At 38.5% G+C, this 13,559-nt stretch overlaps 1 protein-coding gene across 5 annotated transcripts in view; it reads right to left on the reverse strand.

Moving 5' to 3' along the window:
- LOC110965711 (synaptotagmin-2) overlaps positions 1-13,559 on the reverse strand; it is a 36,808-nt gene that overhangs the window by 851 nt on the left and 22,398 nt on the right. For 3 of the 5 annotated variants that reach the window (XM_022214849.2, XM_051948072.1, XM_051948071.1), the window contains 6 exons: positions 7,550-7,778; positions 7,250-7,410; positions 4,972-5,103; positions 3,692-3,859; positions 1,587-1,754; positions 589-706 (listed from right to left, as the gene is read on the reverse strand). In XM_022214849.2, the coding sequence (XP_022070541.2) occupies positions 589-706; positions 1,587-1,754; positions 3,692-3,859; positions 4,972-5,103; positions 7,250-7,410; positions 7,550-7,754 (952 nt within the window). In that variant the 5' untranslated portion in view covers positions 7,755-7,778. Of the gene's footprint in view, positions 1-588; positions 707-1,586; positions 1,755-3,691; positions 3,860-4,971; positions 5,104-7,249; positions 7,411-7,549; positions 7,779-11,968; positions 12,136-13,559 lie in introns of those variants that run through there. The other 2 variants (XM_022214851.2, XM_022214852.2) reach the window with 2 other exon arrangements.

Consider the following 13,559-nt stretch of genomic DNA (forward strand, 5'->3'; position numbering starts at 1 on the left):
CCAGGCAATTTCATGTTTTCTATGAAAACTCACACTTTAATTCATGTGCTAACATAATTGCACAAGGGTTTCATTTAGTCTTTCAACGTGATTAGCTAACACAATGTAGCATTAGAACACAGGAGTAATGGTTCCTAGAAATGGGCCTCTGTACCTCTATGTAGATATTCCATTAAAAATCAGCCATTTCCAGCTGGAACAGCCATTTACCACATGAGCAATCTGTAGACTGTATTTCTGATAAACTTAATGTTATCTTCATTGAAAAACACTGCTTTTCTTTAAAAAAAAAAAAAGAACATTTCTAAGTGACCTCAAATTTTTGAACAGTATTGTATATTTGGTTGACAGTAAATCCTCTGAAGTCAGTATAAGTTCTGAGATTAGTTTTGTCAAATGATAAATACAGCAAGGTAAAAAAAACTAAAATAAATTTAAATAGAGCATTTAAATATCCAGTGCCTGAAATCTTGGTTTTACCATTTAATGTCATAGCACCGATTACAGCCACTGTCATAAACAAAGCTGTAGTTATCAAGATCCTGTTAACACCTCTGTGACTTGGAGTTAATTAAGGCTTTTCTCTACCAGATAAGCCGCAGGCATCCATCTTCTTCAGGTTCTTTGCCTCCAGGATGCAGACGGTTAGTTTCCCAGCAGTGGGGACGTAACGCAGAGAGATGCAGATGTCTCCAAGTTTCTCAGGCTGAGCAGCCAGCACAGAGGGGAGAGGCAGAAAGGACAAGCATCAGACAATTGCAAACTGCTTGTTCTATGACACGCTGATGGAAAATGTTCTGCTGTCGCCTGCTCTGTATCTTGGTTTATACTTTCATGCTGAAATTGAGTCCTGTTTGACCTTGTGGGAACATTGGCAATATATTTGCTTGGAATGCCGCTCTCTGTCAGGATTTTTGAATAGCCCTGAGCCACAAAGTTTTCAGTGTCCTCAGATGTGATGGTGACATTTAGTTGAAAAACAAAATGGAAAAAGACATAGATGCTTGCAAACAACATAATCTGTTCATTTTAATAAAAAGTAATTGTGCACAAAAATCACTTCAACCTCATACTTCACAGGGATGCAGTCCCATCAAACAAATTTCTGAATACACAGTTCACTAGTGTCAGAAATGAATATATTGACTGAGATAAGTGTCTGATTATTTGTGCACTTACATAAAATACCATCTTTTGGCAACTGCAAACTGAAGAATTATCCTTGAAGGTAAAGTCTGGCTTGTCAACAAATCCCATGAAAGAACTTCCAGATGTACTTTCTGACTTTTCTCAGCAGAGTGCCATCCTCAACACCTGATATATCAGGTGGGCACAGCAGTTTTTAGCAAACATTATATAAATAATAGCAAAGAGTGCATGTGGGAACTATTATTTACTGCACCCATTTGGTTCCTCAGTGAGTATTCAGGGGAGCAGCATGACATTTATCAGATACACAAACAACAGTGGAGTGCTATTGTATGGAGGATTTTCATGTGATTTGTCGACAACAAGAAAATATGTAATATCAGTGGGATATTCTTCAAAAGCTTGATTTTACTCAAGTAAATCAATTTAATCAGCACCTCCTCTTGATCAGCGCTCTCCAGATCCCGCCACTCCTCGATCGGCCGTCCAAGGTCAATAGTGTTCATGGGCAGCTTCACTTCTCCAATGACATCATGTTTGGAAAATCGGTCATAGTCATAAACAGACATACACAGGGTCTTGCCACCAAGCTCCTCATAGGGCACCTGATAAACAGATACGGTGCTGCTTGTAGTTAAATATCCAAATTTAATGAAATAGACAGTTGAAAAAATTCTGTTAAAGAAAACTGACTGCAAGTAATCGATGCAATGTGCTCAAAATAATTGTTTTAATGCCATTAAGTATTCATATGAGCCTCCTCTGGCTCTAGTTTCTTGACAAGGGCAACAGCAAGCATGTTAGGCTGAGTGGAAAACCTTATCACTTAGACAGTATAAATACTTATGTACATTTCTGTTGTTTACTGGACACTATGGGGGAAACTTGGGAATAAAAGGGATAAATAGACAGCTAAAAATTGAAAATAGATTAAAGTGAAATGAGAAAAAAATTATCTGAGAACAATATCCTACATGTGACACAATGACAAATAATATGGCATTTAAGAAGATACATTTAATTACATTATTTTTTGCCTCTGTTTTGTAAATTTAATATCTGTGAGTTTGTGTTGACTGGACCAAACTATCTCTTTATTGAAAATGCAAATATTTACTAATTAATACTGAGGGCAAGAAGGCTGACAATAACATCAGTACACTTTGAAAGTCCTGGATCACAATAAGGTACTGGGCTAATGACTCTGCCAAGGAATGCGGCAGAGTTGTGTGATTATCAGTATCTGTCTGTCTGTCTGTCTGTCTTTTATCAACATTATTCAAAAACAGACTGATGTATTTCAATGAAATTTTCAGGGGAGGTCAGAAATGACACAAGGACCAAGTGATTACCGTAGATTTGGCAGTGATGTGGCTTAAAGTCTGGATCCATGGATTTGTTTAAGATTTCTGTATCACTGTAAGATAGCAGCACAGCGTCACTGTAATTATGATTACAACTGAACGCTACGTCAGTTGCCTGCTGACAACCACATCATTGTGATCCTACTACAAATCGACTGCTGCAGACCACAACACGAATTATTTGAAGATTTCATCCATCAGAAATCATATGACTGAACAACCTTGGTGGAGTACTGTGCTCTCTGAGTGCTTTTCTTGTTTCAAATGGGAGCATCCTTCAAATATTAAAAAAAAAAAAACATTCCACTTGACATAAACGTTGTAAAACTTAACATGAGAACTTATGTCTACACCATGTGTAGACATATGTTCAGTTCTACTTTCTCATCTTCTTCCAAAGTGTTCTGGTTCACACCTCGTCTCGCATCTGCTGACTGATTCTTTTTCCAACAGCGATAGCCGAGTCCTCCAGCCACAGCAATGCAAAGACTAGCAGAAGCGCTAACACCAACTATTATGCAATTCTGGGTATTACTTCCTGTCAAGTCGGTTGGTGTTTCAGTTGACTGAATCTGTAGTTTATCTAAGCATTATGTGCTGTTTTCTTCATCTTCTTTCTTCACTATCCTGTCTATACACAAAATTATTAAAATGTTTTAAGTTAAAAGAAGTAGGAAATAGCTCTAACAAATCTTCACAGGGAAATAAGAAATGTGGTTCTGAATATTTCCATGGCTTCGGCTGAGAGAGAACAGGCACAACGGTCTGAAAAATAACATTGTTTCTTTCTTTCATTCCTTTTTTCCAGGTTTTTTTTCTTTACTCTGGTAAATTAGCAGAGATGCGCAATAGCAGAGCTTCCAGCTTGACCCAGAGCCACTTGTAAAGTCTCTGCAGGCCTTATTAGCCAGTACAGGAAAGTGTGTTCAGCACAGGCCAGTGGGCACACACAGATCCAGACAACACACAGTCAGTTCTATTACCTTCCACACACTGTGAATTATACGTGCATCTTATTTTGTATAAAAATACACTAATTTACTCTTTATTATCCAAAAATGTTAAATCTATCTGTATTATTTTGCTACTGCATGCATATGAGAGCAGGATTCACACATTCTTTGCTGTCACTGCAGATATTTTCTCACAGCATAGACAGACACGAGTTGTAAACTTACCTTGAAGACAAATGTCTCATTGAAGACAGGGTTCAGTGTCTTCTTGTGCACTTTGGTGTCAAACTTCTTCTTCTTATCAGGGAGAAGCAGGACTTTGACATAAGGATCTGACGTTCCACCTGAGTCCATGGACATGAGGTCTGCAGCTTGAAGGATGCCAATTGTGAGCTGTGTGCAGAAGATTGGGCAAAGTGTAAGCATCAGGAGCAGCTAAGACAGAATTTTATCCAAAAAAAAAAGAATTCAACATTTGTGTCAGGGTCACTGCCTCAGACTGGTTATATAACTTTAACTGACAACTTGAGCCTCACAATCAATGGTCTTAGCTGACTAGAGACTGGCTGAACGTCAGAAGGTTTTCTTCAGTGCTACACAGTTGTCACAGTGTGGTAAACTCTAAAAATATCACATTTTGTATATATATATTTGTATAAAATGTCCATTTGTATAGAAACATGTAAAAGTACAACAATTAATAAAGTCTCTGTTTTTGGTCTCAGTTACTTAGTTTAGTCAGTCTTTCTTTAAAAAAAAGATCATCCTCTTGCTTTGCTTTCTGAAGTTTTACAAAGAATCTGTCCAGGAAAATGTAGTAAGTCAACATTTTGGGGATCAATACCACTTTCATGTCTGCCTGTTCAATGTAAGGCTGCAGCTAGCAGCTTATTAGCTTAGCATAAAGACTTTAAACAATTAGACTGACTCTGCTATCAAGTGTCACAGTAAATATTTAAGCTTTCAGATAGCTGTCGGCAGACAGCTATCTGAATGCTTAAATATTTACGTTTTATATCATGTGTTTGTGAATGTATGCAAGAAATGAAAAGTTTTCAGCTTAAAGATTATGTGCTAGACTATTTCTTGGCTGGGCGAGAAGGCATTGCCATGACAAGAAACAGTCCCACATATAATGGGCAGGACAAAAATGCCATTTTTACACTTTAAAGAAATCATCCATCCATGAACTATCTATACACCACTTAATCCTTATTAGTGTCATGGGAGGGCTGGAATCTATCCAAGCTGATTTAGGAGGAAGGCAGGGGACACCATGGACAGGTCACCAGTCTATCACAGGGCCATATATACAGTCAAACAATCACACTCACTTTACACCTACAGACAATTTAGAATCATCAATTAATCTCTACCTGCTGGCACTTTAAATATCTCTTTAAATATTGGACATTGTCAGGAAGACTCAGAAGCCTATGTTGACAAAACATTTGTTTTAGGGATAAACATAATACATAATGTAAGTACAAGTGACAAGTACAGACCTTTGTATTCTCAAAATCGTAATCTATAGAGTACTGCAGCTTTCCCAGTTTCTCTTGTTCTTTCTCTTCTTCTTCTTTCTCCTCCTCTGTTAGTCCAGTCTCTCCCTCATCATCATCGTCATCCTGTTGTTTCTGTGGTGTAAAGTTAACAAAATAAAATGCCTTGTTAAAAGCTGGAGGATCAAGAATTTAGAACACAGGGCTCCCCATAACAGCCAGCATGCCACAGACACTGGAGCTCCAGGACTTTTTATGTGGGAGATACACGCATTGGTTACTGCTTACCTGTACAGTACCTGATGATAAAAACCAGCAATTTGTCATTTAAAAGAGGATAAATCTTTGCTGGTATCAAATAACTAGATATTTCTACGTTTTTGTTTTTGTTTTGTTTTGTTGTTTAATTCTGTACACCACATTTCAGTGCTTTATGATCAGTGGGCATTTCCTTTGACATGCTTGAGCAGTACAGTGACAGCCAGTGGAGGCTTTGCATGCTAGTTCCACTAAGAGGAGTAATTAAAGATACAACTTTCCAATGAGATTAGAAATAAACGTAATTCTCTTGTTTTACGGTCTTAGACAAATGAACAATAGGATGAATGCTTGAATAAAACCCCTAAGGAACTAGCTCACAACAGCAAATGCCAATGCATATTAAAAGATAAAAGGCAAATAAGACAAAATATTCAGGGCAAGGAGATATATAGTTCACATAAAATAGCGACAATTTGTAGTTTTATTAAGCCCTATACCAAATAGAAGTAAGCTCTACATTCATAGCTTTCATATTTGAGGAAAAATTCCAAACTTTTCAACCTGCATGCCTTTTTTTTTACCTTCAAATTGTTGTGGCACAGAAAATAATTCTTTTCAGCTCACCATTATTACAGTAAATGGTTCAGGATTAAAGGGCACAGCCAGCTATTTGAATAATGTATAGTCTCTTTGCTGCAGTGTTATTTTTGTAAATGAATTACAGCCTCTTTGTCAAAGTGACCTTGACTTTGAAATATTATTAATTTTTTCTTTTCTTTGGACCATCCAATGTCTCCACATCCTACCTCCTCCTTGAGTATTACAACCAAAAAGAAGAGATTTACAAGTATTTGGCTCATCATGCAGTTTTATCATCACCGTTTTCATGTCTCCCAAACAACCAACCATGCCCTTTATCACATGCACACATTAGTAGTGTTAACAGTGTCTTGCATAGCATTTTTTTTTTTAAAAATCCAATACTTTCCATATTGGTGTGAGTCATAGTTACATTGTCTCAGCAACAATGTGTTAGATGGTTAGACTCTCCTCTCTGGGGTTTATGGAGCACATCATAGCTTTCCATTGTTACATTCTCAAGCTATCAAAACAAAAATTAAAAAGTGGGAGAGACTACAAATTATAAAAAAAAGATAAAAGCAAAAGGAAGCTACGACTTTCATTCCATGAAACCCCCCTCCGCCACAGGGGGGCAGAGAACGTCAACGCGAACTATCCACCTACCGTAGAGCGGGAGTCCACCACAGTCAAGAAACATGAGGCACACACAAGACAGACACAAAGCGGAAAAAAAGGAGGAGAGCAGAGAGAGGAAGAGATTCAACTCACAAGACACCAAACACACTACAAAAAAGAGAGGCAATCAACACCATCACCACCACAATTATGATGAGAAATGACACACTTGTTTTTAGCAGTGGGCAATTAATTGACATTGTGAACACACGCAAATCATTGTTTTAATTAACTGCCAGTAGAACGAGTGACAGTCGAGGCTGATGTAAGATGATGGGTTCTCAAATTAGTCATTTTCCAAACTGATTGTACTTTTCCTCCAAAATCTCTAAATATTTCTGCAGGCTTTACATTTTTGTCCCTTAACTTTGGTTATAAAACGCAGCTTTCAGTACTTAGAACTTGACCATAAAATACCTTCACATCACAGTGCTCATTATTTTCTGTCAGTTTGTAATAAAATGTGCCATTTTTCACCACAGGCCACAATGGAATACGTCACACAGTTAAACAACCACCACTACAACATCAAGTAAATGGAGGGGAAGAGAGCTCTCCTTGTGTCCTCTACAGCCTGGGCTAAAAAAGCTGCTGATAAAAGACCAAATTTAGTTAGCCTCAGTCATATAATCAGAGAAATATTTGTTAGAAATAATCATAAAAATAAAATATTAAATTGTTGTGGAAAAGAAGAAGCAAAATGTCACCCAAAATATCCTTTTAGCCTGACTTTTCAGCATGTAGGAAGCATGAGGCGTCATACCTCGCCACCCTGCATATTCTTCATGTTGAAGCCATCCTTGCCCTTCTTTCCTTTCTTGTTCTTCTTCTTCTTGCAGCAACATTTTTTGATTATGCAGAAGCAGCAGGTAAGGATGAGCAATGCTGCCACCACAGCAATGGCAATCAAAGCCCATGGCGGCACTGTAAGTTACAAAACGACAGATGATAAATTGGAATTGACATGCAGTTTTGGTGTTACAACAAAAACTTAAACTTTGTGTCAAATAAAGAACATTTTGAATCTCACAAAGAATGTAGAATATACTACAGCATTACTCACGTGGGATTTTATCAATTTCATTTAAGAATTTGCTTTTGATCTCCTCAAACATATCATTCTTGTTGATCTCTGTGTTGTTGGAGCCAGAGACTTCCGGCGCAGAGGTGGACATGACTGCCGGTGTGGGGGCCATGGTCATGGTGGAGGCAGTGGTTGGCTCGGCCGCCGTCATGGCCTGTGGCTTTTTGAACAAGTTGAACTTCATTGTCAAAGACTAGGTGCAGCGTCCCTGGGACACAATGAGATCAGACACAATGCAAGGATAAGTCACAATGCACCAGTAAAGTGTCATGACATTGTTAAATGTTACGGACAGAATGGATTGAATGGATTGTTGTGGCTCAAATACTTAGAACAATGTTGAATTGAAAACAATCATTGTCTGGGCTTTTGGACAGATTTGTAGGATGAAAATTATTTATGAGAGAAATGTGAGGAAGATGAGAACTAGTTCCAGCCCAACTTAAAAGCTTTAACGTCATTATACAGAAAATAAATCTTAAACTTCTCAGAAAATTCAAATTCTGCTGATAACAATGTTACGGAATTCAAAGCATCAGAACACATGCTAAATAGACTTGGCTGTATGATTCAGTAAAAAAAAAATGTTAAGTTCAAAAATGTCAACTTTGCCATTTTCATGAAATCAAATTTTTGAGGAAAATCCAGGCTTGAACTAACTGTGACGTCACCCATTGGTTTCAACGCCGAGAAAATGAAGCCCGGATTTTGCTACTTCCTGGTTGCCATTTTGGATTTTTTGGAGCCAGTGACGTAAAAAGCGTCATCAAACAGGCTGGACTGGAGAGCAACTAGGGGCAGGACCAGTCAATGGGACTGTCAATCAAGTATAGCCACGCCCCCTGGCTCCGGCAACTTTAACGATTTATTAAAAATTCAGTATTGATTTATTTTAAGATCGGACACCTGATCTCTCATTTTGACCATGAAAACTAACGGGGGGAAAATCCTGAGCTGCAGAAAATCTGTCTATCAAATTTTATTTTTTCCAAAAATGAATTGGGGTCTATGGGGCAAAAGCTTTTTGGAGTCAACCCTAGCGGACGGCGTGATATTGCAAGTTTTTGACACTTCCGGGTGGGCTTCAATTTTGGAGCCAGATGCTACGTCCATCTTTATATTCAGTCTATGGGAAAATCATGTAATATGATGTAAAATTTTTCCAGGTAAGTTGTCTCAGCTTTTCATGTACAGGTTTTGAATATCAATAGTAAGTGACTAATAAATATAGACACAAATCCCCAAGTAAAAAATCTAATATGGTGTAAAAGCCACACAAGTTGAAACCAAAGTCATCCATTGCGTTGACAATGTAAGAATTTCTGTGCTTCAAGACTGAGCTGGAGCTAGGGGGAGTATCCCTCCTCCTCAGAAATCAAGGATTTCCCACATCTTAATATTTTTGTCTAAAAATTAAGTCTTCCTTGAAGAAAACAAGAAGATCTGTACAGGTAAATGGTAACTTAGTTGGTGCAAAATAATGAAGAAGTTTGATACCTTGACAGAATCATTTTTGCCTGTTAAATATGAAGATATAACCTAAAGATAGCTTTTCTCAGAGTAAACTTGGGCTCTTAGGGAATCAGTGACTGGTTCCAGCTTACAAAGTTTAGTTGTCTGTGAAAAAAACCCAAAACTAAACATCTTGCTGCTTTACCCTTTTGTTTTCTATGAATTACACAAATGAGATATGAAGTGTCAGTTATGAACATGTTAAATGCCAAGCTTTATAGGTGCTTGGGATGGACATTGTTATGATTAGAAAAACCATTTTGGCTCTTCCCAGTCCTTTAGGCTATGCAAAGAAAACTGTCATTGACTTGTAGCTCCCTATTTACTGTACAAAGATAAGAGTGCTGGAAGTATTAATCTTGTCGTCTAGCTTTAGACAAACAAGCAAATAACCTGCTCCAAGTGACAAACTAATCATTTGACTTTTCACAGCTTGAATTTTCTTGGCATCGACATGTATCTTGTTCTATTCTATATGCATATAAGAATGACTTATTATGAAAAGTATGTCTCTAATCAGAGACTAATAAAACAAGTGTCTCCTCTTTAAGCAGTTCACCAAACCAATTTAGCTCCCAGCCCCAACTGAATATTATATTATTTAGTCTCTGCTCGCTCTTTGCATGTCCGTAAGTGACAGCAGCACACTGTTAACATTTACTTCTGAGGTGTAACTGAGAGTTGTGCTCTTGTGACAAATCAGAAAAAACATGCTACACATAACTCGAAGTATTTTGACAGTATCTGTCCACTTTTAATTACATTAGAATCATCAACTCATACTGTGGTGTCAACAGAGGCAATTTTTCCTGCTTTTGGTGGTGATTTATCTGATCATTTAAAGCATATGGCAAGAGGCGTATTGGGATTTGGATGCTGCATTTAAGCTTTGGTGCTCCCCACCAGCTCAACATAGTGCTAAAGAATAATTGGCAACTTGACAGCCTTTTACTTGCTTTGCAGCTGTAATTACCTCCGCCTGGAGGTTATGTAATCACCGGAGTTTGTTTGTCTGTCTGTCTTTCTGTCTGTCTGTCTGTGTGTGTGTCCATTTGTCTGTTAACAGCATAACTCAAAAAGTCATGGACGAATTTTCACCAAATATTTACAGGATGTCCGGAAGAGCAAAAGTAACAATCGATTAGATTTTGGAGGTGATCCGGATCACCGTCTGGATCCAGGATTTTTTTGAAGGTCGAAGGACAATTGGGAGATGGCCTGGCGACAGAGAAATCCGTCCATGACTTTTTGAGTTATGCTGTTAACAGACAAACGGACACACACACAGACAGACAGACAGACAGACAGACAGACAGACAGACAAACAGATGGCCTGGCGGAGGTATCCGCTCTCTGAGTGCTTTTCAAGTTTCTTAATGTTTTGTTTTTGTTTCAGGGTGAAAATTCAAAAGAGAAAAGTGCTTGGACAAAAAAGTCAAATTAATACTTTTGTTTTTTTAAGCAACCACAGACAATCTAAAGTGACTCACTCCTTTTTTTATTTCTCAGTACGTTAAGCGGTCAGTTTCATATTATTGCTACTGCTGTAAAGTAATGTGGTGAGGCAGACAGAATCTAATGAATCAAAATAATAGAAAAAAATGTGACAAATTAATGTAAAATAAATCAGCCAAACACTCAAAAATAAAAGACTAAACAAATTGTGTACATGTGTCGGAGTGAGTGAACGTGGGCATGAGTACATCAATATAGCTCTGAAATGTTCTGAACTATCAAAGGTTTTTTTTTATCTCCCTCTAAAAGCAGTGAAAAAGAAATAATCTAATTCGCTTTTAAAGAAGATTACTAACCAGTGTTTGAACAAGCAAATACAACTGAGTATGGGGTTTCAAAGATTATAATACAAGAGTAAATAAGTCTAACTGGAGTGATATACAGCAGGTCTTTATCTAAAGATGTGACATGGTGCACAGTGCATGTGAGGATATCTGTATCACCAAACAAAAGCAAACCATCAGCATATGACAAACACAATCATGATGTAACCTGATCTCCATTGATTCACAGGCCACAGATCGATAAGTAGTGCATCTCAACATGTGTAGACTTAGCATAGACTTTCTTGGGTTGTGAGGCAGGATTTGTCGTCCATTGCATGCTGTTCATATACTGTACAGTAGAGGCCTATGTGTTGTGGGCCAGCAGATCATTGTTGCTAAGCAATCCTGATAGTCAGCTATCCAGAATTGACCAAAACCTGTCTATATCTGAAATGACCAGCCAATCAAATAACCAGCTCGCTCAAGGCCATTGTCAAGTCACTGCCCAAGCGGAGAGAATGGGCAGACTGCAATCACAGAGGTGTGATGCATGACGGTTAAGAATAAAGTTTTAGTTACAACATAGGTTCCTCCAAAAAAATACTGTAGAAACTGCATGTTTGTGCAGTTTCAAGACAACATCACCTCTGACACAAAGTATGTTAGTGGCTGTGGTGAAAAATTCAGTGATTTCTGAACACTGATCCTGTGAATACCTCAGTAAGTTCCATAAGTTAACTAACCACATGTTTTTTGTTTGCATCCAGATCAGCAGTGATGACGAATGCAGTTGAATGCAAATACACCAAATACACATGCCTTCCCCTCTTGTTTTAGTCTACCTTTTACCTCTGTGCCATTAGCACTCAGTCCTTATCTGCCTTTGATTTCTGCAGCTCATCACTAGCCAGCATCACTCAGGCATAAAAAATCATCTTCATTAATAATTATATGCAGGTACAGAGAATAGAGTCACAGTGTGACCCTAGCTTGAAAATACATAGAAGATTCAGTAAGATAGCTATGATCTAGTTGTGCATTTTGATTACAGCCATGTCAAATAACTGCAATTTAATCTGCAAAAGATCTTCAAAACAAAACTCACCGGTCAGATGTAATATTCCCTCTTGTGAGGTGGTCCATCCAATATCAATAACTGTTTGGGCTACAGTTCCTTAGAGCTTTGGTAACATAGTCTGATCTCTCCCATAAGCAGAGACTGCAGTCTCCTCTCACTTCTCTCCACTGCAGCACTACACCCCTCCTCCTCCTTCTCCTCCTCCTCCCCCTCCTGTTTGCAATGCACACCATCTCCCCCATTTTCTACCCTCCCGTCACACACCTCCACACTCCCTCTCTGTCTATTCCTCAATGTACTCATGCACGCAACCTCTTTACCTCTTTTCTCCATCTCTCTCTCTCTCTCTCTCTCTCTCTCTCTCTCTCTCTCTCTCTCTCTCTCTCTCTCTCTCTCTCTCTCTCTCTCTCTCTCTCTCTCTCTCTCTATCTCCCTCTCCCTCTCCCCCAACCTCATTTGTAATGCTGCTCACACAGCTGATTGCAGCATGCCACTCTTTGGTCTAGTGTTGGAGGGTTGTAAGAGATCAATATGCACAATCTGTGGGGTGAGGGGGTATCTGAGTAAAGACACGGTTTGCACAGATCAGAGGTAGAGCGAACAAGCAAGGTATGCAGTAGAAGGCTGACAAACTCATGGTGCGCTGACTTTACCACATCAGCTGCATAAATGGCATTACACTGGGCTCATACAATTAATTGGATCCTAACAATTGATCTCAGATGCATGGTATAACCCTCTGGTAATGTTCCTCCTTGTTAAACCATTCAAAATGAACAGAACTGAGAAAGATCATGCCAACTTGTCTGCCTTTCACTGATCTCTCAGGAGACTGGTCTACAATAATTGGAAGTGAGCAAATTGCAAAATATCTTCTTCAGCTACAATACAAACAAAATTCAGCCAGCAATGGTGCAGTAAAACCATTGCATGTGATGTGTGACCAACAAATCCAGAACTGCATGTACAAAGTTCCATTATGAAAATATGGAGAACAACTGTAAATCCTAATAGCGTTGCCTTGTATGCATTTTGCATGATAAACTGGTTGTAAATGTACAAGCTCCCTAATATACTTTTGTACATATTGGAACCATTTTTAATTCTAGCATTCAGTCTTTTCTCTCCACTTTCTCCTAAACCCTCTCCCCTTCTCTGCTCTCCTTGGGGAAATACCTTTCTATGTCCTCAAGTTCAGCAAGCAGCTGTCAGATGCCTGTATGAGGTAGCTCCTCTCATGTGAGGTTACAGTGCAATTAGCTGCTTATGCCAGAGGAGGGCAGGAATCTCACACAAAATTGCTGCATCGCAGAGCATCCTCTCTCTCTTTTACCATCAGTGCACTGCAAAGTTATCCTTTGAGACATTTGTCTTCAATGGATTCCCTCAGAAAGATCTGATCTGACAAATGCATTTAGCAACAGTCAACATGACACAGACTACTCTTTTTATATGCAAGTATTAAGCTGCAACTTTATACAAAACTGTGCAAGATCACCAAGGTCTTATGCTTTAATAGGGTTAGATATTTTCACTTGCCTCTCATTAATTTTCTTGAAATGATAGAACAATTTTCTCTTTCAACAGACTTGCTTAACATTTTCATTCTAGGGGAAAC

Source organism: Acanthochromis polyacanthus, chromosome 5 (assembly GCF_021347895.1).
Source record: "Acanthochromis polyacanthus isolate Apoly-LR-REF ecotype Palm Island chromosome 5, KAUST_Apoly_ChrSc, whole genome shotgun sequence".
Taxonomy (NCBI): Eukaryota; Metazoa; Chordata; class Actinopteri; family Pomacentridae; genus Acanthochromis; species Acanthochromis polyacanthus.